This window comes from Juglans regia, chromosome 12 (assembly GCF_001411555.2).
Source record: "Juglans regia cultivar Chandler chromosome 12, Walnut 2.0, whole genome shotgun sequence".
NCBI classification, from domain to species: Eukaryota; Viridiplantae; Streptophyta; class Magnoliopsida; order Fagales; family Juglandaceae; genus Juglans; species Juglans regia.
In genome coordinates this window covers 693,227-714,435 of record NC_049912.1, presented here as the reverse complement: position 1 = coordinate 714,435, position 21,209 = coordinate 693,227, and the positions used below count along the sequence as shown (strand labels likewise).

General features: G+C 35.1%; 3 protein-coding genes across 3 annotated transcripts; 2 read left to right on the top strand and 1 right to left on the bottom strand.

The window, feature by feature from the left end:
- Positions 1–364: 364 nt before the first annotated feature.
- Positions 365–4,060, bottom strand: LOC108989244 (probable protein phosphatase 2C 63). The gene is made up of 4 exons (XM_035683710.1): positions 3,526–4,060; positions 2,740–3,113; positions 896–1,132; positions 365–762 (listed from the first exon to the last, which is right to left on the bottom strand). The coding sequence occupies exons 1-4, from the start codon at positions 3,782–3,784 to the stop codon at positions 511–513; spliced, it is 1,122 nt and encodes a 373-aa protein (XP_035539603.1). The 5' UTR covers positions 3,785–4,060; the 3' UTR covers positions 365–510.
- Positions 4,061–12,315: 8,255 nt separating this feature from the next.
- LOC118343964 lies at positions 12,316–13,753 on the top strand. Its single transcript, XM_035683465.1, has 3 exons — positions 12,316–12,958; positions 13,043–13,593; positions 13,706–13,753. Exons 1-3 carry the CDS (start codon positions 12,316–12,318, stop codon positions 13,751–13,753), a joined length of 1,242 nt encoding a protein of 413 aa, XP_035539358.1.
- Positions 13,754–14,207: 454 nt separating this feature from the next.
- Positions 14,208–15,630, top strand: LOC118343963. The gene is made up of 2 exons (XM_035683463.1): positions 14,208–15,023; positions 15,121–15,630. Exons 1-2 carry the CDS (start codon positions 14,208–14,210, stop codon positions 15,628–15,630), a joined length of 1,326 nt encoding a protein of 441 aa, XP_035539356.1.
- Positions 15,631–21,209: the final 5,579 nt, after the last annotated feature.

The following is a 21,209-nucleotide window of genomic DNA, read 5'->3' as shown; positions in this document are numbered from 1 at the left end:
TGATCAAGTAAGAGTGTCAATTGACAAAGATTTTATAATTAAAAAGTTTTCCTTCGGTACCAACTTTGATGTTACACACTTCATTTATTTTATGTTATTACTTAATTAATAAATTAATTGCATTCTTGACGACTAACTAATTTGTTGAGTGAATTAATAGATATTCCCGCTACATTACGGAGGTACTTTGGAAATTTCACTTTTAATATAGTTTTACAATTCCATTTCAAATTAGGAGTATTTTTGTAAATATAATACTGTTTTATAAAAATACCCTTAATTTAAAATATAATTGCAAAAAAAGTTATACGTGTATATCATTATTCATTGAAAAATATGACCATTGAGGTTCCAATGCAAGTAATTCGATAATCATCATGGGCAATCGGTATCTTTAATTAATTATATCTACCTATTTCTATTTGCTTAAACTTATGAGAAAAGTGGCAATTTTACATGACATCAAACTTAGGATATTAAGTTCGAACTCCGATTTTATACTAATTCAACTTAAGCTTTTGCAATCTCTGTACTCAGGGAGAAGATATCTACAGGGGCACTTGTGCTGTCAAAGAGGCATCCATCCATGGGTCTACCGGTTTGAGAACCTCGTGAATGATCCAGATATATGACAATGACAGTAATATCGTCGTGAAAATGGCGCCTTACCCCCTTTTCAATTCTCTTTATGTCTTCATATCTCATTTCTCTTTTCCTGGCAGCCTCCTGAATGGCAGCTCTCACCAATCGCTTTGCTATTCCCTGCAACAGTTATGGCAGATTTTAATTTATTTTCGTATACCATAATAATTATTGATAATCAAATTAAAAGTATAGATCTATGATCTATCACAGAGAGATAAGAGAGCAAAGGGAAAATCTGGGGCGCCCTTACAACTCTTGGATTTTTAAAGACAATTTCAACAGCTGCTTCATCACTTAAATGCTCCCAGAGACCGTCTGATGCAAATATCAAAAACATGTCTTGTGGGTTTAACTTCCGAACCACTATTGAGGGTTCCGCTGTCATTACAGGTCCCTTTACAGGAATGGGTGATCTGTACTGCAGGAAAAGAGGATGCCTGTTAAACTCAGGTTTCTTCAGGTAGACATCTCCAATTGATCTTGAGACCTATCAAGGAAAAGCATAAATGTAAGGACTTTCCGGCAAATAAAATTCTTTTGGATTACATACACAATTTCATTGCAAAAAAATAAGGTAGTAATCATCAAGAAGAATAAATCCACACAAAAAGATGGTGACTCCTAGATTTATTCAAGCATGTTTGAATTTAGAAAAGTAATATTTTCAAAAGAATTATATTTACATTATACGTATAATAAGTGCAAGATCAGATTTTCAAAGAACAGAGATCTTATGGGTGCCATTGATTCAAACAAAGAATTCAGCATTCTTGTTAGTGTTATCTTTATGAAGTTCAACAATAACATAAAAACAGATAAAAACAAGAAAGAGAACTTTCTGCGTCATGAGGAAGATATGTTACAAGAGTGCAGATATTAATGAGTAAAGATTAAACATGGCAACAGGTGTGAGGTGTTAACCCATAAGCAAACTATAGGTTACTCATTTCCTCTCTAAATGACTCCTAATGTTACAATTACCAAGCACATAATCTGTTCCCATACTCATATACGAGTCGAACCAATAAAATTTCAAGAAGGATGAAAGTGCCCGTTTCTTATGTAATAGTGCTCAAGTTCTCTGGAAGGCAGAAGCCTACCAGCTTATTCTGGATGGCCATAAAATTCCCAAGAATAGCATAAATACATAACAAAGTCCATTTTTGCCTGATTTGGTTTGACAAACTTTTCAAACCATCTCATTTCATCACATCTCAACATCCAAATACCATTCAAACACAAACATTTTTTAATTTCAAATTTTCAAGTTTTTCATCTAATCATTACAACTTTCCCAAACTTTCAAACAAACCACAAAAAACAATTCAACTTTTTTAAATCCCAAAACAAAAATTATATTCTAACCCTCTTTTAACTTTATAATTTTTTTTATTCAACTTTTCTCTCTCTTTTCCCAAAACCCCATAAAAATTTTAACTCAAACAATTTCACTACTATTCATAGATTTCTCATCTCATCTTATCTGTGTAACCAAACGAGGCCGAATCACCAAAAACTGATGTCCTTTATATGTGCACTATTCTTCAACTACATGATTACTTGTATTACACAGCTAGACATTATTCTTTAAAGAAACTGGAAAAAGCTATACCAATTATGGTATAATAGTCAAAGCAACCCAAGATTTTAGAACACAACTACACAAGGAACTTGTCATTTAAACTGCCAAACATGCAAATCTCCAGTTGAGCACTCCAACAGAGCACGAACTAGCAAAAGGGACTGTTCTAAACACTAAAATGCCATCATATATCACATTGCAAATAAATATCCCAATTTTGTATTAAAAATTTTAAAATGAACTACGCTGTAAATCATACCAGTGCTGCAGAAAGATTGCATAATTGAAAAACATTTCCTATATCACTAATATCAACTCCAATGAATTCTCAAATTGATCCATGTATATACCTAAACAATGCTAGTGGCACATATAGATCACATCAAATTGCAGGAAACAGACACCAGATGCCCCATTGCTCTCATCCAAAATTCAGTCAGAGACTTGAAAACTTTAACTATAGAAGCTTCCATCACTCACAACCTACCAAAGAGATTAACCATGATTCTTACCTGAATAATTCCCTTGATTCGCCAAACTCCATGGGTGTACACCACTATATGTGAATCATCAGGATGAAGCGCCCTGACTTCTTTCCTCACCTCCTCAACTCCTACATTATGATCAGTAGATAACCGCTGTGCCACCACAGGACTATTTGCCTGTCCTGAGTATCTGCGGCCCAGAACCGCCCTCGAGTCCCCAAGATTAGCCACATACAAAACGTCATTCGATATTGCCCCGAAAAGACAACATGAACCCACTGAAGCAATCTGCGGCTGAGCTGGCCATGATTGCTTCACCAAGTGAAAGAATTCCTGTTCTGTGGCATCAAATGCCTTCCTGATGACATCCTCGGATAATCCACCCTGTTCTGTTGCAAACTCTGAGGGTAAAAATATATAAACAATCAATTTGTTAAGCAAATAAGAAGCTCGTTGTATTGGACAATTGTGATTAAAAAATGGTTGCTAAAGAAAACCGTCCTATGTTTGATTGCTACGAATTAAGAACTGGGGTCAAGAAATGAAATTAAGAATTCTGGAAAACCATCCTTTTCTTGTTGGATTGAATCCTGAAAGAATGGAACAGGCAATGCCAGCCAGCCACCTCGGTTGAGAAAAACTCTAATGTTTGAGGTTATTAAGTCACGGATAATCATAAAACCAAAATCCAAATTTTGACTTTCTTTTCCTTTTCTAACATTCCCAAAGCAAGCAAACAGGCAATTACATTTATAATTTTCATTGAAATATCCCGATCAAATAACAGAAATTAAGAAGGATTAGTTGACTTACTATGAAGAAGAGGAAAGAGGTGGTGAGTGATGAAGCGAGAAGCTTCGGGGCCACCATGGCCATCGTAGACACCGACATAGGTGGCGGAAGGAGAGGTGAAGACCTGTCCCTGGTCTTCCAGAAACGAGTTGGCTTGCACCACGGCGATCGAGTAGTCCCCTGATGCGTGGGGCTTCAGGTCCATCTGCCACAGAAGCTCATCCACACCCCTTCCCCCTCCAAAGCACCACTGCAATGGCCTCCAGCACAGCTCAAACATCTCCCTCTCTCTCTCTCTCTCTCTCTCTCTGTAATCAAACGGTCCCAGGGGTTTTTTTTTTTTTTTTGAGGGAGCGAAACTCAGTTTCGGTATGGTCTTTGATTTTAATAAAATTTGTTGGAAAAGATGTCCGTTTGGTGGCTAACGAGCTCTGGATACAGAAAGAGGTTTAAAGAAACGTGGAATGCCGCGTTAGAAACGAGACACTGATTTTCCGGGAAAAAATGTAAAAGGAGGCGTTCGGTGAGAGGGTCTTAGGTGGAAGACCAAGATTTGAGACCGAGTTTGGTTTAAGATTTTGGGCAAAAGTAGTTGTTGTCTAATGGAGAGTGGGGACAGCGTGTAACATAAAAGTCTTATCATTTTCCTTTTCCATTACCGTTTTACTCGGTGGCCTTGACGCGTAGATGAAGAAAAATTTCCCCCTTGTCCGACAGTGGGACTTCTTTTTCCCTTATACCTGTCGGAGTACTCACGGTCCATTCTCTATAAAAAATTTTAAATTTTTATTAAAATATATCATTCTTAAAATTTTATCTTAAATTTTATTAATCTTTTAAAAATCTCATATCTCATTTTTTATATTTTTTCAATTCTATTAAAATAATATTTTTTTATTATTTTTTTCCTCATTTCCATTTACAATTTTTTTTTAATAAAAAAGACATAATTTTATTTCATCATGAACTGGAAAAATATATAGACTTTTCAATCCCAATGAGTTGCTGAATACACGGAGGAACAGACTCCCACCAAACAATTAAATCATCAACATTCCTTGCATATCTAGCTAGTGTGTGAACTGCAACATTTGATAATCTGTAAACATGTTCTATTGTGCAAGTCTGAAATCTTTGCATCATCTGTCTTATATCTAAAACCGTATTTCCCAACAATGAATCAGATTGTTGTAAGTCATTAACTTCATTCACCACTAAAAGAGAATCACTTTCAATGATCAAGTGGTGTATACCAAGTGGAAGACATAATTGTAAGCCTCTAAAGATAGCCAGCACTTCCATTTACAATCTTAATTACTCACTCTTTTATCTTTTTCCTATATTGAGCAATATTAGCTTTTACGTAAATTTTAAGCACGAAATTGATTTTTTATCCCGATATAAGAATAGTCTTAAAATTATTAAGATTTTACAAATAATAAATATTCGTATTTTCCATCAATATTTTATTTGTAGTGGATAAAAAAAAAACACAAGATTGTTGTTTCCCTTTTGATCTAACGGTGATCGAAATTATTTAAGTTTTAGGCACACCCGAATGAAAGGAATAGATAAATATGTTTTTTTCACACATTAAGAAAAATTACACACTTGATAAATTGCAGATTCATTCTCAATAACTGAAATACAAAATTGAAAATAGGTAAAATACATTCATAATATTTATCAATTATACGTATAAGTACTACTATTGCCCGTTCACAGTTGCCCCAAAACAAAAACACAGAGTGCGAACAATAAAACTATATTATACTTACAACTATTGAAAATGCCCATACGCCTATTGAAAATGCTCATACATCGAGCCCAAAAGTTTAGTACATCTCGGCATAAGATTGCTCAAAACTTTTCAAAATAAATTGTTAAAACAAATAACCACCACATCAAAATCAGAATAATCAAACCAATTTTCTCTTACGCCTCTCTAAATCAATTTGTAGTTGATGTCTACTGGTTTGGATATCCATTGATACTTGTATTTTATGAAGTTCGATTTTTAATCGGTTAATTGTTTTTAAGCCATATGCTGGTATTTCTGATCATACCAACAGAAAAATCCGCAAGCTTGTCCAGCCTGCACAATTGACACGTAGTGAATTCTGTAAGCACAATAGTACCACAACAAGAAAGCAAATAAGACCACCAACAATTATCAAATACCTCATAGTTTTGGAAACCAAAAAATCAGCGTCCCTCATTATCCTCAATATGAGCAGTTTGTTGACATGCTTTAATACCACAATAACATACTGGATATTCATTTTGACGACAGTTTCCTACGCGTGAGATATTGCTAGTGCTACTACTTGGCCCAGGCATTAGGTAGTATTATGTTTTGTTTTGCGTCAAGTTTATAGACAAATAATAAGCATTTCTATTGTCGACACTCAACTTTCTCTTGCAAAGGCCACAAACCATTAACCCATAGAAAGTGGCTTAGGAAAGGAATGGTAACACATAGGAAAAAAAACATGCTCGAATGGCTGCAACAACCAGTTACCTTTGTGATTGGTCATTCGGGTTACTCAACCAAGGAGTATGTTACAAATTTCCCGTGTTCCCACTCAACTTTATTATCATCACAACCAAATGGGATACACAATCAAAATCATACCAAACAAGAAAAGCATCCAAGGAAAATATACATTTCTTATTACAAACGACAATTGTATAACAACCTAACAAGTTTATCTAAAAAGTAGTAAATAATCCAACCAATTATAAATGGATGCATTCACAGAGTAGAGAAAATGGCAAATGAATCCAACCAATTTATTTTAATAACATATCAGAAAGCAATGGCAAAATAATCCAACCAACATAATTGAATAACAGAACAACCAAATTTTGGCAATTTATTTAGGGGTAAATAAGTGTGTATAGGGAGCCGAATGCTAGTTCTGTTGGTTGCCAAAATTTGGAGAATAAGTTTATATAAGGAGCCGGACTAGAACAAAATGGATACATTCACAGAGTAGAGAAAATGACAAATGAATCCAACCAATTAATCCAAATAATTCAAAATGGCAAATTAATCCAACCAATAGAAAAAAGATAAAAACCAGGTCTTTCGCCGGCGTTTCGATACAGTTTCTGATTGCTACTATCCTATATTCTGGCTTTCCCTAACCAAGGATCAAGTTAAAGTGATTGTGAAAGTCTCTTTCAGCCAGTCCAAACCAATAAAATGTAGCACTCAACTTTACACTGCAGCTTCTAGTCGTAGTGTTATAGTCTATTTATTAGATTATATAAAAATAGCTTCAAGCGGCTTCCCTTTGCGGAAAATGGGTGGGAGCCAAATTTTTTGCTCCAGATACCTTTTTTTCTTTTTTTTTTCTCCCTCTTGTGTTATATCTATTGGCTTTAGGAAGATTATAGGGGGCTCCCATCCCATCAAACTTTATATTTTGTAATCCTTTAGTTCATCTATGATATGCTTACTTGCTTAAAAAATATCCAACCAATAGAACTGAATAGCATGGCTAAATCACAACACAAAACCACATAAATTATATAACAGTGGAAAAAGAAATTTCAAGAGGAGGCTCATAATGGTTTTTGTTTTTGTTTTTTTTTTTCTAGAATCTGACTTAAACATAACACAAGCTCGAATGGCTGCAACACGGTTGCCTTTATGACCATCCAAGTTACCCTGTCATATCGAGCTCGCCTCATTCACAGAAATTGTGATTTTATACAATTATTATATTCAATTTAACTATCATCACAGCCTAACTGCAACTTAACCATCATCACACCCTAATTACACACACAACCCCAACGATAGCCCTATTGAAGTCAATAATTAACATTGTAGAGAACAAAGCAATGACAGTGAGAATAAGCAAATAAGGAATTAGAACAAGAACCAGAAAGTCAATAAGTGGTGAAGTCAACCAACACAACAATAGGAGAGCAAAACAAAATGTCACAAACAGAGAAGCAAGAAGTAGATATGAACAATATGGCAAGATAATATTGTTCCCTTATTTGATTGTTAACTTTGAATTTTGAAAAAGTTACCAAAGGTAGATTCAGGGCTGGCTCAATAGATTTTGAGGCCTAAGGCGATAAGTTAAAACGAGGCATTTTTCTTATATCAAATTAATTAAGTTATATCTAAATATATTTTTATTTAAAAATTATTCTTCTTGCTTTTTGAGATGCAAAATTACTAATTAAGTTTTTATATTCAAGTTCTTCTAATATCTCCTTCTGAATTGATAATATGGCTAGTCCATTTAATCTTTCCTGCGACATTGTTGATCTTAAATAAAATTTTATCAATTTTAATTTTGAAAAACTTCTTTCTGCAGAAGCAACAGCAATAGGTATTGTCAATAAAATTCTATAAGTGATACATGCATTTGGAAAAGAATCAAGTCTTTTTATATAATTTAATATATCAATAGGAGTGCTTTCTACTACTGGTAAAATTTCTTTTAAAACTTCGTGAGTTCAAGATAAATAAATCTAAACCATCAATATCATATTTCAAAAAGCTTTCAAGACTAAGACAATTTTTTTGCAAACTACTATCGTTAAGTGATTTCAATTTCTTGATATTAAATAGAAAACCAAAAATATTTTCATATATTTGAAATTGTTCAAATCTGTTTCCATAGACCTTGTAAAATTTTTCATTGCTTTGTTGATGAAGAAAATAAAGAATAAATACGTTGGACTATTCCAAAAAATGATATAACTTTAGGACAAAAATTAGCCATGTCACATATAACAAGATTAAGATTATGACAACCACATGGCATGTAAAATGCTTTGGGATTTATATCAAGCAATCTTCTTTGCACCCCTTACTCTTTTCCTTTCATATTAGATCCATTATCATAACCTTGTCCTCGAACATTATTAATATCAAGTTCAAGACTTTTTATTGCATATAACAATTCATTGAGAATACATTTTCCACTTGTATCATCTATTTTAATAAATTCTAAAAAATGTTCATCTATTTTTATTGGGCTTGTTGAAATATTAACACATCTTAGTATGAAAGACATTTGTTCTTGATGACTTGCATCTAGAGTACAATCAAGTATAATTGAAAATTTTTTTGCTTCCTTTATTTTTTTAATAATATGGTTTTTAATTTCAGTTGCTAGCAAATGTATTAATTCATTTTGTATATTATGCCCAAGATAATGATTATGAATTTCACTATCTTGAATACGTCAAATGTGTTCTTGCATTTCTGGATCAAACTCCGAAATCATTTCAATTAGACTTAAAAAATTTCCATTCTTTTCTTGGTAGATCTTTTCATTTTGTCCTCGAAATGGTAAATGATTTTTACCAAAAGTTTTTATTACAACAACAATTCTCAATAACACTTTTTTCCAATAATATTTTTCTTTGTTAATTTGTTCTAGGATTTTTTTGTCAATTGTTTTATTTCTTAACAATCTCATTTCTAAATCAAGTCAAGCAGTAATGTTAATAATATGCTGATTGGTTGTTTCATGGCTTTTAAGCTTAGCACTAAGATTTTTCCAGTTATCGGTTCCTTTATTAGCTAGTTGGTTTATACTAAGTTTTGAATTAAACAACTTGCAACAAAAGTAAAATACTCTATTCAATCTTTTGAATACACTAGCCATTTTCTATCACGTTTTTCCCCATTTGATAAGTTTCGTATATAATACGTAGTAGAAAAATGTCTAGAGTTCTCATTCTTAGGAAAGTTTATATCGCTATATCTAATTGGATCCTTTTCTACTAATAAATCTCTTAATTTTGTATCAACATATTTCTATTGAGCTGGGTCATAAATATTTGAAGGAATAGAATCAGATATGTCCTCAATATTTTTATTTTCCTCTGTATTTTTCCCAAATTCTCCATCAATAATTGTAGCAGTACATGCTTGATCACTATCCCTAGATCCCTTTTGTTGGGTTTGTTGTGTTGTTTCATTATCTTCATATCCCTTTTGTTGTATTTCTTGATTTATTTTGTTATCTTGTGGTCCTATTTGGTGTGTTTCTTGATCATCTACAAATGTTTTACCTAAATTTTCTACTATATTTTGTTTATTGGTAGCAACAAATTTATTTAAAGATCCCTTTTAGAATTCAATCAATTTTTCTATTCTTCTCTTTATTTTATGTTTTTCATATCCAGATGCATATTTTCTATTAGACATATTTTCTAGTAGAAAAGAACAATATCCATTATGTAAAATCTTACTATGGTTATGAATATTCTAGAAAAAATAAATATTAATATAAAACAGTAGAACCTAATTTAGCAAACGAGATCCACTTTTATATAACAAATGACCTTCACTTTTATATAAAATTGTCAATATGCATAATAAAATAAAATATCTTAATGTTAATATCTAAAATCAAGAAATAAATTATAGACTAGAAAAATAAAAAGAGAAAGAATAAAAGTTTGAAAAATAATTCATAGGTGCCCTGGCCCATGAGACATGCAAATTTTGAAAGCATCGATTAATTGAAGAAGAAAAAAAAATAACTAAGGGACATGGTCCCATGGATGTTCTGGAAAAATCTTTCAAGCAGTAACTTTCACATGGCTCTTTTATTGCCACATACCTTCACAAACTCACAGTTCACCGTATATATAATATATATAAAACAAACACTTCACTTTATATACAAACGTGGAATGGCAGCTCAAGCCTCAGATTAATTAGCGATTCAGCTTCATTTACCTTCCAAAACACAGGCTACACAACAGAACTACTCAATGTTTGACGGTGCGATTGAAGACAATGGAGATGTTGCCAATGCATAAGAGCAAGATGGGCATGGATGCAATAGAGAGATTAGATAATGGAGAGTGGAATACAAAAGGTATGAAATAAGATTTGTTGATTTCAGGTCTAAAAACAGAGTTTTTGAGATGTTCCGTTACATTTTTTTGGATTTCGTAGAGGTAGATTGGAACCATTAAATTATAGTCATTATTGTGAGTTTTGGTTTTCCTAAGGGAAGTTGCGGAGTCTATAATTAAATAGAAATTTATATTTTCTTTTTATAATTGTTAGCATTTTGTTTTACCATTGGCTTGTTTATTTTAGACACGAGTTTTAAATTTCTTTGTTTAGTATATATATATTTTTTTAAATTTTTTTTAGGCATTCTTCCACTATGGGACCTTAGGCAATCGCCTAACTCGCCTTATGGGAAAACCGACCCTGGGTAGATTGAGTAGCAAAGCAGAATGCATAAATTTCAGAAAATAAAAATCAAACGAGTAGTGAATCTTTTACAAATGCTTAGCCCCAGTGAAACAAAGCAGAATGTCAATTTCGTAGCACACTTAAATGGCAAAGGTAAGATGAGTAGCAAAACACATAAATTTCACAAAACAGAAATAAAAAAGAACCAAAATCTGTATGGATTAAGCACTGATAGTGAAACAAAGTTACTCTGAAAATAAAAAAAAAAAGTTACAACACTTATTCATACAAAAAAATGGCAAGAAACCATAACATTTATCCAAACAGAAAACACTATGATGTTAAAATCTAAGCACATTAGCATGTGAAAATTTAACAAAACATGAATTTCAACAGCAGTTCCTCGAAAATGGCAAGGACAAGGTAGAATGAATAAATTACACAACAATTAAAGAGTGAAATCAAACAACTAGTACAATGTCCAAGGAAAGGTAACTGGCAGTAAAACAAAGCACATTAGAGTTGCATGTGAAATTCTTCATAGGAATAAAATGGAAACCTAGATTCTAACATTAATGACATAAATTTCACAAAACAGAACCCAAAATGAAGCAGTGAAATGGTATGGGTTGGTCAGAGACAGTGAAACAAAGCATATGGTATGTCAAATTCTAGGCACACTTTCAGTGGCTTTACTAGATTGATTAGGAAAAGTATCAACTCAAAGTTCACGAAACAGATATCAAAGAAGCATAGAATGTGTATGGGTTGCTCACTGGCAGTAAAATAAAGCATAGGGTTAATTACACTTTGCCCCCTCCAACTATCACCAAATTCACAATGTGCCCCCGAAACTATTGATTGCATCAAAGTGGACCCTCTTACTTTAATAACGTCCCAATCCCCCCCTTCCGTCTATGATGAGAGTTAAATCAAACGGAAAACTCACCCACGTGCTTCTCACATGCTAATCCTTCAATGCAAAGACAAAATCACCCCTCACTCCATCGGTTTCCATTTCCCCAAACTGAACTTCATATTCAAAAATCCCCAAATCTGAAATTCGAAAACCCTAACTCGGAAACCAGTGACCATCAATCGATTGTTGTTCGCATTGGTGTTCGTTCGTCCTCGCACCAATCTTAGTGGCTTCATAAAATATTTTCGTTCATCTTCATCGAGTTGGTATCTGTCTTCTTCGCGCAGTGGGTGTCGCAGAGGTGAGTCCATCTCAAAATGACTCCATCTTTGTCTTCATCGAATTTGTATATTTTTCGTGTAAAACTGAGTAATTTGGAATGTTAAAGTGTACTGTTTTTTATTATGTCCCCCTCCAATATTGCACATAGGTGGGTCCAATGTTGTATGCTTCCTAATATGACGCTAGTGCATTGCTGAGTGGCGTTAGTTGTCCCAGTTTGAGAACACAATAACATGAGTGTGTTGTTGTTATCTTTATTGTCGGGTTGTGACAGAGGGACCACAGAGGTGGTCTCTTGCATAGGAAAATGACCAAATTTATCCGTTTGGTCCAATAGTTTACTTTTGTTTACTTTATGGTTGGTCTAATAATTGACTACGGTCCATGACTAATTTAATAGACAATATTTTGTAGGATGGCTACGAGAAATTTGTTATTTCAAGTCCATCATGGTGGGATAATTGATAGGCGGCAGAATGGGGAATATGTTGGGGGTAAGACTGATGTGTACCATGAACCATATGATGAGGATCAACTATCATGGATTGAGATACAGACGATTATGGCCAAGTATGGTTACCATCCAGGTGACCTAGTCTACTATAGACACCCTAGCTTGAGGATGCACAATGGTCTTAAATTGCTTACATCTGACCATGATGTGCTGTCTATGGTGGCTGCGCTTCAGGATCAACAAGTGGCTCATTTGTATCTTGTGTCTCATTCTCGAACTTCAGTGCACCAGTCTTCTTTGCATGATCATCATGTCGAGGAGGATGTGAGTGAGGATGAGGAGGAAGCAGAAGCACGTCGCCTTGGACTTAATGATCCATTTTGGAAAGAAGTGTTGAGTAGTGAGGATGAGTTGTATGACATTGATGTCAATACAGTGGGAACATCGAGGTCAAAGCCTGCACAACCAAGGAGTAAAGGTGTTGAGTCTCAAGTGACAGTTGATGATAAAGAGCCACAATCTTCCTCAGATGCTGAGGATGAGGAGGATGAAGGGAGGAATCAAGACAGAAGTGGTCCAAGGTGGCCAGAGGAGGATGACATAGGTATACTCTTCTATTTTCTTGTTTATTATTTTAGTGTTCATTTTTCAGAACTTGCTAAACAATGCTTGCTTTAACAATTAGCAGGTAATTGTTCTGATATGACACCAAGTGACGTCCTTCAATCTCCTGTCCATAGTGGTGACGAAGGACATCATGATTTTAAGTTTCCCGAGTTTCAAGCTGTTGACTTGGAGAAGCCAAAAATATCTGTTGGAATGAAGTTTGGATCTACAGCACAGTTTAGAGAGACAATAAGGAGGTTGAACCTAAATATAGGTAAATCGATAAAATTTGCAAAGAATGATGGGGATAGGGTTACTGTTGTCTGCAATACCCCTAAATGTCCTTACCGGGTTTATGGGTCTTGGATTAGAGGGCAACAAACTTTCCAGATAAAGTATATAAACCCAAGACATGATTGTAGTAGGAGTTATAAGAACCCTATTGTCACATCATCTTGGATTGCAGATAAGATGATGCCACTGTTTATAAGCCAACCTAATGTGCCTATCAAAGCACTTACTGATGAGATTAAGAGAAAGTGGGGAGTGGAAGTTCCTAAAATGAAGTTGTATCGTGCTCGAGTGAAGGCTCAGTTTACCATATTTGGCAGCCATAGAGAACAGTATGCCAAGGTATGGGACTATTGTGAGACCCTGAAACAAAGGAACCAAGGTAGTTGTTTGTTAGTTAGGGTGGAACGAATAGCTCCTGAGTTACCTCCTATTTTTCAAAGGATGTATGTAGGATTGGCAGCCTGTAGAGAGGGTTTTAAGGCTGGTTGTAGACCATTGATTGGTTTGGACGGTTGTTTCTTAAAATGACCATTTAAGGGGCAGCTCCTATGTGCTGTTGGTAGGGATGCAAATGATAACATGTACCCAATTGCAATGGCCATTGTGGAGGCAGAGTTAAAGGATAGTTGGGGATGGTTTATTGAGACACTTATATCCGATCTTGGACAGCAACCTGAAGGTGGGTGGACATTTATCAGTGATAGACAAAAGGTAATTTTATAAATATTTCAATATATTCTATTAACTAAAACTTATTAAATGAGCCACTTATTGAATATTTTTTGTAGGGTTTAAAACCAGCAATGGAGGAGTTGGTGCCTTACAATGACAGCCGTATTTGTGTCAGGCATTTATATGCCAATTTTCGAGATGCTGGCCACAGGGGTGTGGCTTTAAAGGAGAAATTGTGGCAGGCAGCTACAGCATACACAGAGAGGGACTTTGAGAGAGCTATGGAGGAACTGAAAGCCCTCAGTCAGCCTGCATATGACTACCTAAAGGTTATAGACCCATCACAATGGTCTAGAGCATGGTTTAACACATTTTCAAAGTCTGACTTGGTAGTGAATAATCTTAGTGAATGTTTCAACGCGTATATTCTGCAAGCACGTGATAAGCCAATTGTGACTATGGTGGAGACCATACGGAAGAAACTGATGGCACGATATCAGTTGAAAATGGAAGCAATTAGTAAATGGGAGAATACAATCACGCCTCGGATAGTTGCAAAGCTTGAACTTATGCATGATTTGTCCATCTATTGTACTCCAACGTATGCAGGATGTGGTCAGTTTGAAGTTAACAATGCTGGTAGGCAATATGTGGTTGATTTGGAAAAGAGGACCTGTTCATGTTTGAGATGGGACATCACAGGTATTCCATGCCCGCATGCATACACATGTATTGTGTATTCTGACCAAGATCCCAAGGGATATGTGCATCATTACTATAGTGTGGAGATGTGGAGGGCAGCATACGAGCCTTTAATTTACCCTATGCCAAGTGAGGATCAGTGGCTCACTACCACATACGAGAAGCCTACTGCTCCTGAGGTTAGGAAACAACCCGGGAGGCCAAAGAAACATCGAAGAAGAAATGAGGACGATCGACAAGGAGCAAACAAGTTGAGAAAAACTGGTGTGCATATGACCTGTTCGAGATGTAATCAAGTTGGTCACAACAAAAGAAAATGTCCGCGTGGGAACGCAGGCACACCCTCCTCCACTTCTGCAGCAGAATTTCAAGCTCCTTCATTTCCAGATGAACAAGTTAGTGGCTACTTCTTCCTTATTTACTATACGGTATTCATTTACATATTGCTTGAAAATGTTGAGAATGTTAATTTACATTTAAATGTGGTACTAGGTCATTTCACAACCTCCAATGTCAGAGCCTTCACAGCCAACAACCCAATCTATGCAAACTGGGAACGCTCCACCTTCGTCGCTTTCACAGGCAACATGGCAAACAAGTCCAACAGTGCAAACTCCCTTGTCAGAGACTTCGCAGGCAGGCCAAAGTAATCAACTGCAAGTCAATATGGGTCGTGTAAAGATGTTGGCCAAACGACCACCCAGGAGGCGGTCTGCAAGACTTGGGGGCCACCACTCACAGACTAGTACACGTAGACCTGTGTTTGTGGACTTAGACGTTGATACAAGCAATCCAGCACAAGGAAGACTGTGTTCTTGGGGCAATCCTGGAAGGGGAGGCATGCAATTCAGAGTTGGTCAACTGCCACCCAAGCCCCAAGTGCCTCCTGCCAAGGCTAATGCATCAGTGCAAAAAGGGAAGAATGTAGAGTCATCTTCACGTGTGGAGAGGATGAACGAAGATAAAAAGGGGAAACAGAAGCGACCAAATTGGCAATATTGACTTGTTGTTATAATGGTGTAGTTAGGGCTTAATGACATTACTGTTATTGGAAAACTTTTGTTGTAATGGTCTATAGTAGGGTGACATTATTAGAGTGACAATATTTGTTGGCAATATTGACTTGCTGTTCCAATTGAGGGATTTTGATATGTAGGGTGATATTATTATTAATCATTATCAACACAGTAAGTTGTTGTCACAAAATTCACTCCATAACCAAATTACATACAACAAGTGATGTTCAATACAACAATTAAATTCAAAACAACAACCACAGTCAATACACATCCAAAAAATTACATTAACCAATCCTACGCTATCATCAAGTAACGAGGACCTTCATCAGCATAATGAGACATTTTCATGTAGATAACAGCAATAACTAGAACAATTACAATGACACCACACCATGTGCAATTATTGTATTTCTTGTGCAAATATTTAGATTTTTCTTTCTCCTCATACAAAAACTGTTGGATATGTTTCATGTGCTCCCTCTCCATCACTAACTTAGCCTCCAATTCCGTAGATTTTTCCTTCAACTTATTGCATAACTCTTGGATATGCTCCCTACGCTCCCTCTCCATCACTAAGTTAGCCTCCAATTCGGATTTCTCAATCTTCAACTCACGACTTCGTATCCGGAGTCTATCTCGTAGCTGGCCAACCACATCTTCGCACGTGGAGCAATGGTCATCATCTACCCAATAAAAAAATGTACAAAACCTGTCTCCACTCCCATGTTAACAACCAGGAGTCCAATATGGGCATCTCCAGAACTTCCTTTTGTAATTATCATCAGTAGTTGACACTCTTAGACGTGCTCGTAGATTGCAACGGCAAAATGGGCCATCTAGTGGTGCTTTACCACCCCAGCTTGTACTAGATGAACCAGTAGACATCTTTCACAACCTGCTGAAATATGTCAGGATTATGAGTGTAGAAATGAAACAGTTAAAAGAGAGGTTGATGAGCCAAAACATTTCTACTCTATAGACTTGAATCAATATTATTCTTTACAGACTACTGCAGCTTTATACAAAAGGAGAAAAGAATCTTAACAAACTAAACTAGAATATTATCTAAGCATGGTATCGAATCAATATCATGGCAATTAAATTGGAACATTGTTGAGTTACAATGTACAATCATTTATAGCATTCTTGAGCTACAATAAACTCGAATCATTTTTTCACCTTACAACGTACAGTCATTTATAGTATTCTTAAACTACATCAAGGCGGGAGATTTGTTATCAATATTAACAATCACTAAGGTACCTGCGATGGAGAAAGCAATTTGAATGAGAGCTCTACAAAAAAACTCCTCTGCAATGGAGTCACTAACAGTTCGAAGGGAACACCGACGTCGTGGTCGGCAGCTCACACCGTGGTTGGCAGCTTTGTTAGGGTTCGTCGTTGCCCACCTTCTTTGCAGTTGACCCTAGCTTATTTCTCCATCGCTCCTAATGGCTTCAAGACAGACGTTCTTCACTTTGAAACAAAACCATTTTTCGGCATTAATAAAACGAGTCGTTTTGGCCATGGATTTGGGGATTTTTGAATATGAAGTTCAGTTTGGGGAAATGGAAACCGATGGAGTGAGGGGTGATTTTGTCTTTGCAATGAAGGATTAGCATGTGAGAAGCACGTGGGTGAGTTTTCCGTTTGATTTAACTCTCATCGTAGACGGAAGGGGGGGATTGAGACGTTATTAAAGTAAGAGGGTCCACTTTGATGCAATCAATAGTTTCGGGGGCACATTGTGAATTTGGTGATAGTTGGAGGGGGCAAAGTGTAATTAACCCTAAAGCATAAGCATGTCAACATAAAGGCATAATGAAATGGCAAAGCTAGATTGAATAGCATAAGGCATAAATGTTAGAAAACACAAATCAAACAAGCACAAACACTCAGCCCCAGTGAAACAAAGTAGAATGTCAACTTCATAGCACACTGAAATGGAAAAGCTAGATTGAATAGTAAAAGACATCAATTTCACAAATCACAAATCAAACAACCAAAATTTGGTCACTAATTATACAAATTTTTTTCCAAAACCTGCTCACAAATTTCTATTAGAAACCCTAGAGAAGCATACACAGAAATCAATTTGTAATAGTGGGCTAGGGTTATCGAGATTAACCTCAACATTCAACAACAGAGTTACAAAGGTCCAAAATGGTAGAGCAGAATGAAATGGAGTTACAGTCGTTCCCCATAGATGGGGAAGCACTATATATAGTGTAAAGTTAAACCCTAAAATGGGGAATCGAATAGGAGGAGGAAATGAGAGTTTCTCCCAAATAAATTGCCAAAATGTGGAGAATAAGTGTGTATAGAGAGCTAGATGCCAGTGCTCTCAATCTTTTAGACATCTAAATATGGTAAGGTAGTGAGGTGAGTCGCAATCCAATTTAATTTGGATGAATAAAAAGATATGATAAAAGAAATTATAAATTAACGTAGTTTATGATAAAATATTTGATTTACTTTATAATGAAAAGAACTTTATAATCTTAATGTCAAATTATATCAAGATTAGGTCCCGTTTAGATATGCAGTTGGTCTCATCTCATCTCAACATCTAAACATTATTCAAATACAAATACTTTTCAATCTCTATTGATACTTTTTCATCTAATCATTACAATTTTTCCAAACTTCCACTCAAAACAAAAAAAATAATTCAACTTTTTCAAATTTCAAAACAAGAATTATATCAAAAAATTATATTCTAACAATATTTTAACTTGATAGTATTCTTATTCAATTTTTTTTCTATTATTTCCCAAAACCAAATACAAATCTTAACTCAAACTATTTCACTACTATTCACAAACTATCTCACTACTATTTATAAATTTTTTTATCTCATTTCATCTGATTATTCAAACAAAGCCTAAAGGATTAAGGGTGAAGAACTGAAGGGCTGAACACATCTACCACTCAACAGGAAATCTACAAATTTGAAAGGTTCCCTCTATTGCTCGAAAGGAGGAATAATAACTTTTTTCTTCTTTCATTTTTGGAATTAATATCTATATAATCTTATCTTATTTCAGTCGTCCACATTATTGTATATGATTTAAAACTAGGTTATCATATATAAGTATTAGAACAATACGAGTAAAATTCATTAACTGCATCATCTCCCCACCCCTTAAGAAATTTAGTACAACATTACATACCTCATCACCAATGATACTCCAATATTCCTGGTAAAAGCATGCCCCAAAACTATCTTGTCCAGGTGACTTCAAAGGGTCTATCTACTTCATTGTTGCCTCTATCTCTCCTTTTGTAAACTTAAGGGTGCTATCCGCATGGTGCGGAGCGGGGGCACCCCCTCCCCGCCCCCCGCCCCCCGCCTAGGCACCACATTATGTTAAAAAAAAAAATTAGTCTAAAAATATTTTTTTAGACCCAAATTATAATATAATTTAAATAATAAATTAAAATTTATAAATATAAAAAAAATTTAAACTCATTAGAGTTAGATTTTGGATTAATTTGACCTCCTAAACCAACCTTTATATAGGAGGCTAAGGCAAAACAATAGTCATCCTTAAGCAATGTGAGACTTACTACTAAGTCTCACATTGCTTAAGGATGACTATTGTATTATCTTGGCCTCCTATATAAAGATTGGCCTAGGAGGCCAAAGCAATCCAATGACTTGAATATAATTTTAAGTCTTTTATAAATTATGTATATCTATATACAATATATTTATTTAATATATATAAATAATTTTTTTTTTTAATGTGGAGCGGGGGCGAGGGCGGGGGCGAGGCCCTGTTGGGGTCATCCCCCCCGCTATGCCCTCTCTATGCAGGGCGGGGCGGGGCAGCTGGGGCGGGGCCCTGCTGCCCACCCCTATGTAAACTCCTATTGTAGGCATTCATTCATCTCTCTTGTCACCCGAGTGTCTAAAAACTTCAGATAGGCTTCAATTGCTTCCCTTGATGTTAAGACCCCCTTACAACTTAGTGAATATAGGCTCATTAGTCTATGCAACATAATCTACAAGATTATAGTAAAGACCCTAGCAAACAGACTCAAAAAGATACTACTAGCCATCATTTCCCAGTAGCAAAGCGCTTTTATCCAAGGAAGATTGGTCTCAAAAAATTTCATAGTGGCATATGAGGTTTTATATACTATGAAAAATAGACAAAGAGGGAAGACATGGAGCATGGCCCTTAAACTCGACATGTCCAAGGCATATGATTAAGTGAAATGGGCTTATTTGGAGGCTGTTATGAGGAAAATGGGCTTTGGTGAAAAGTGGATAAAGTTGATAATTAACTGTGTTACTATAGTTACATATTCTGCGCTTGTGAATGGAGTGCCAGGAGAGAGTTTTTCTTACTAGAAGATTAAGGCAGGGGATCCTTTGTCACAATACTTATTCTTGTTATATGTAGAAGGCTTGAGTACCACGTTAAACATTGCTAAAAGCAAAAGGGAAATAAGAAGAGCTATAGTTGCTAGGGGTGGGACAAAAGTGAATCACTTAATGTTTGCAGATGACTACATAGTTTTCTGTAGAGCCACCTATGAGAAATGGAAATGCATCAATTAGATACTTGAGAAGTCGGAGTAAGCATTTGGGCAATGTCTTAATAAGCAGAAAACTTCGATTTTTTTAGTGGTAATTCAAAGGAGTAGGTGAAGAAAAGGATTATGGAAGGAGCTATGGAAGTATGGAAGGAGTTGGAGCAGGAAGTAGTGGGAATTGTGAAAAATACTTAGGTCTGCACTATATGGTAGGTAGTAGGGGTGTAACTGGTCCAGTTTCAGTAAAAATTTGAGGCTGAACCAGTATGCATTGGTTTTGCATTTCAAGAACCGATTCCGCATTAGTTATCTTCCTAAACCGGTACTTCCAATTTTACTGGTTCCGGTCGGTTCGGTCCCCTTTTTTTATTTTAATATATTATATAATATATATAATAGTATATTATAGTATATAATACTATAATAATAATATATTGTAGTATATTATAATATATATTATAATTGTATTATAGACTATAGTGATATAAGATTTTAAAATTAATATTATATTAATTAGTAATTTACCATATAATACAAAACTATTTTATATATAATTATATATTATATATAAAAATTATATACAATATAAAAAATTATAATATATATATATGAACGGGTCCGGTTAAATCTGATCCGGTTTTAGAAAAAGAAAAATTGGAACCAAACCGATTTTAACCGATTTTAAGAAAAATAAAACCGGTATTGGACCGAACCAAACTCAATACCAGACCGAATCGGGTCCGGTCCAATTTATCGGTTCACCGATTTTTTTTTTTACACCCTTGAAGGGAGATCCAAGTATAATACTTTTAAAGGTATAAAGAAAGGATTCGAAAACGACTCAATAACTGGAAAAACCAATTTCTTTCTCAATCTAGAAAGGAAAACCTTCTGAAGGTTGTCATTCAACCAATCCCTATATAACATATGAGTGTTTTTAAACTACCTAAGAGATTATGTAATGAGATCTTAGCTATGATGGCCAGATGTGGTGGGTTCAAAAACAAAGTGAGAAGA

Coding starts and splice junctions, on each gene's coding strand:
- LOC108989244 (XM_035683710.1), bottom strand. CDS start 3,784: ATGTTTGAGCTGTGCTGGAGGCCATTGCAGTGGTGCTTTGGAGGGGGA. Junction 3,114..3,525: donor CCTCTTTCCTCTTCTTCATA/GTAAGTCAACTA, acceptor TTTTACCCTCAG/AGTTTGCAACAGAACAGGGT. Junction 763..895: donor TCTTTAAAAATCCAAGAGTT/GTAAGGGCGCCC, acceptor TAACTGTTGCAG/GGAATAGCAAAGCGATTGGT.
- LOC118343964 (XM_035683465.1), top strand. CDS start 12,316: ATGGCTACGAGAAATTTGTTATTTCAAGTCCATCATGGTGGGATAATT. Junction 12,959..13,042: donor GCCAGAGGAGGATGACATAG/GTATACTCTTCT, acceptor AACAATTAGCAG/GTAATTGTTCTGATATGACA. Junction 13,594..13,705: donor ATAGAGAACAGTATGCCAAG/GTATGGGACTAT, acceptor GGATGTATGTAG/GATTGGCAGCCTGTAGAGAG.
- LOC118343963 (XM_035683463.1), top strand. CDS start 14,208: ATGGAGGAACTGAAAGCCCTCAGTCAGCCTGCATATGACTACCTAAAG. Junction 15,024..15,120: donor CTTCATTTCCAGATGAACAA/GTTAGTGGCTAC, acceptor ATGTGGTACTAG/GTCATTTCACAACCTCCAAT.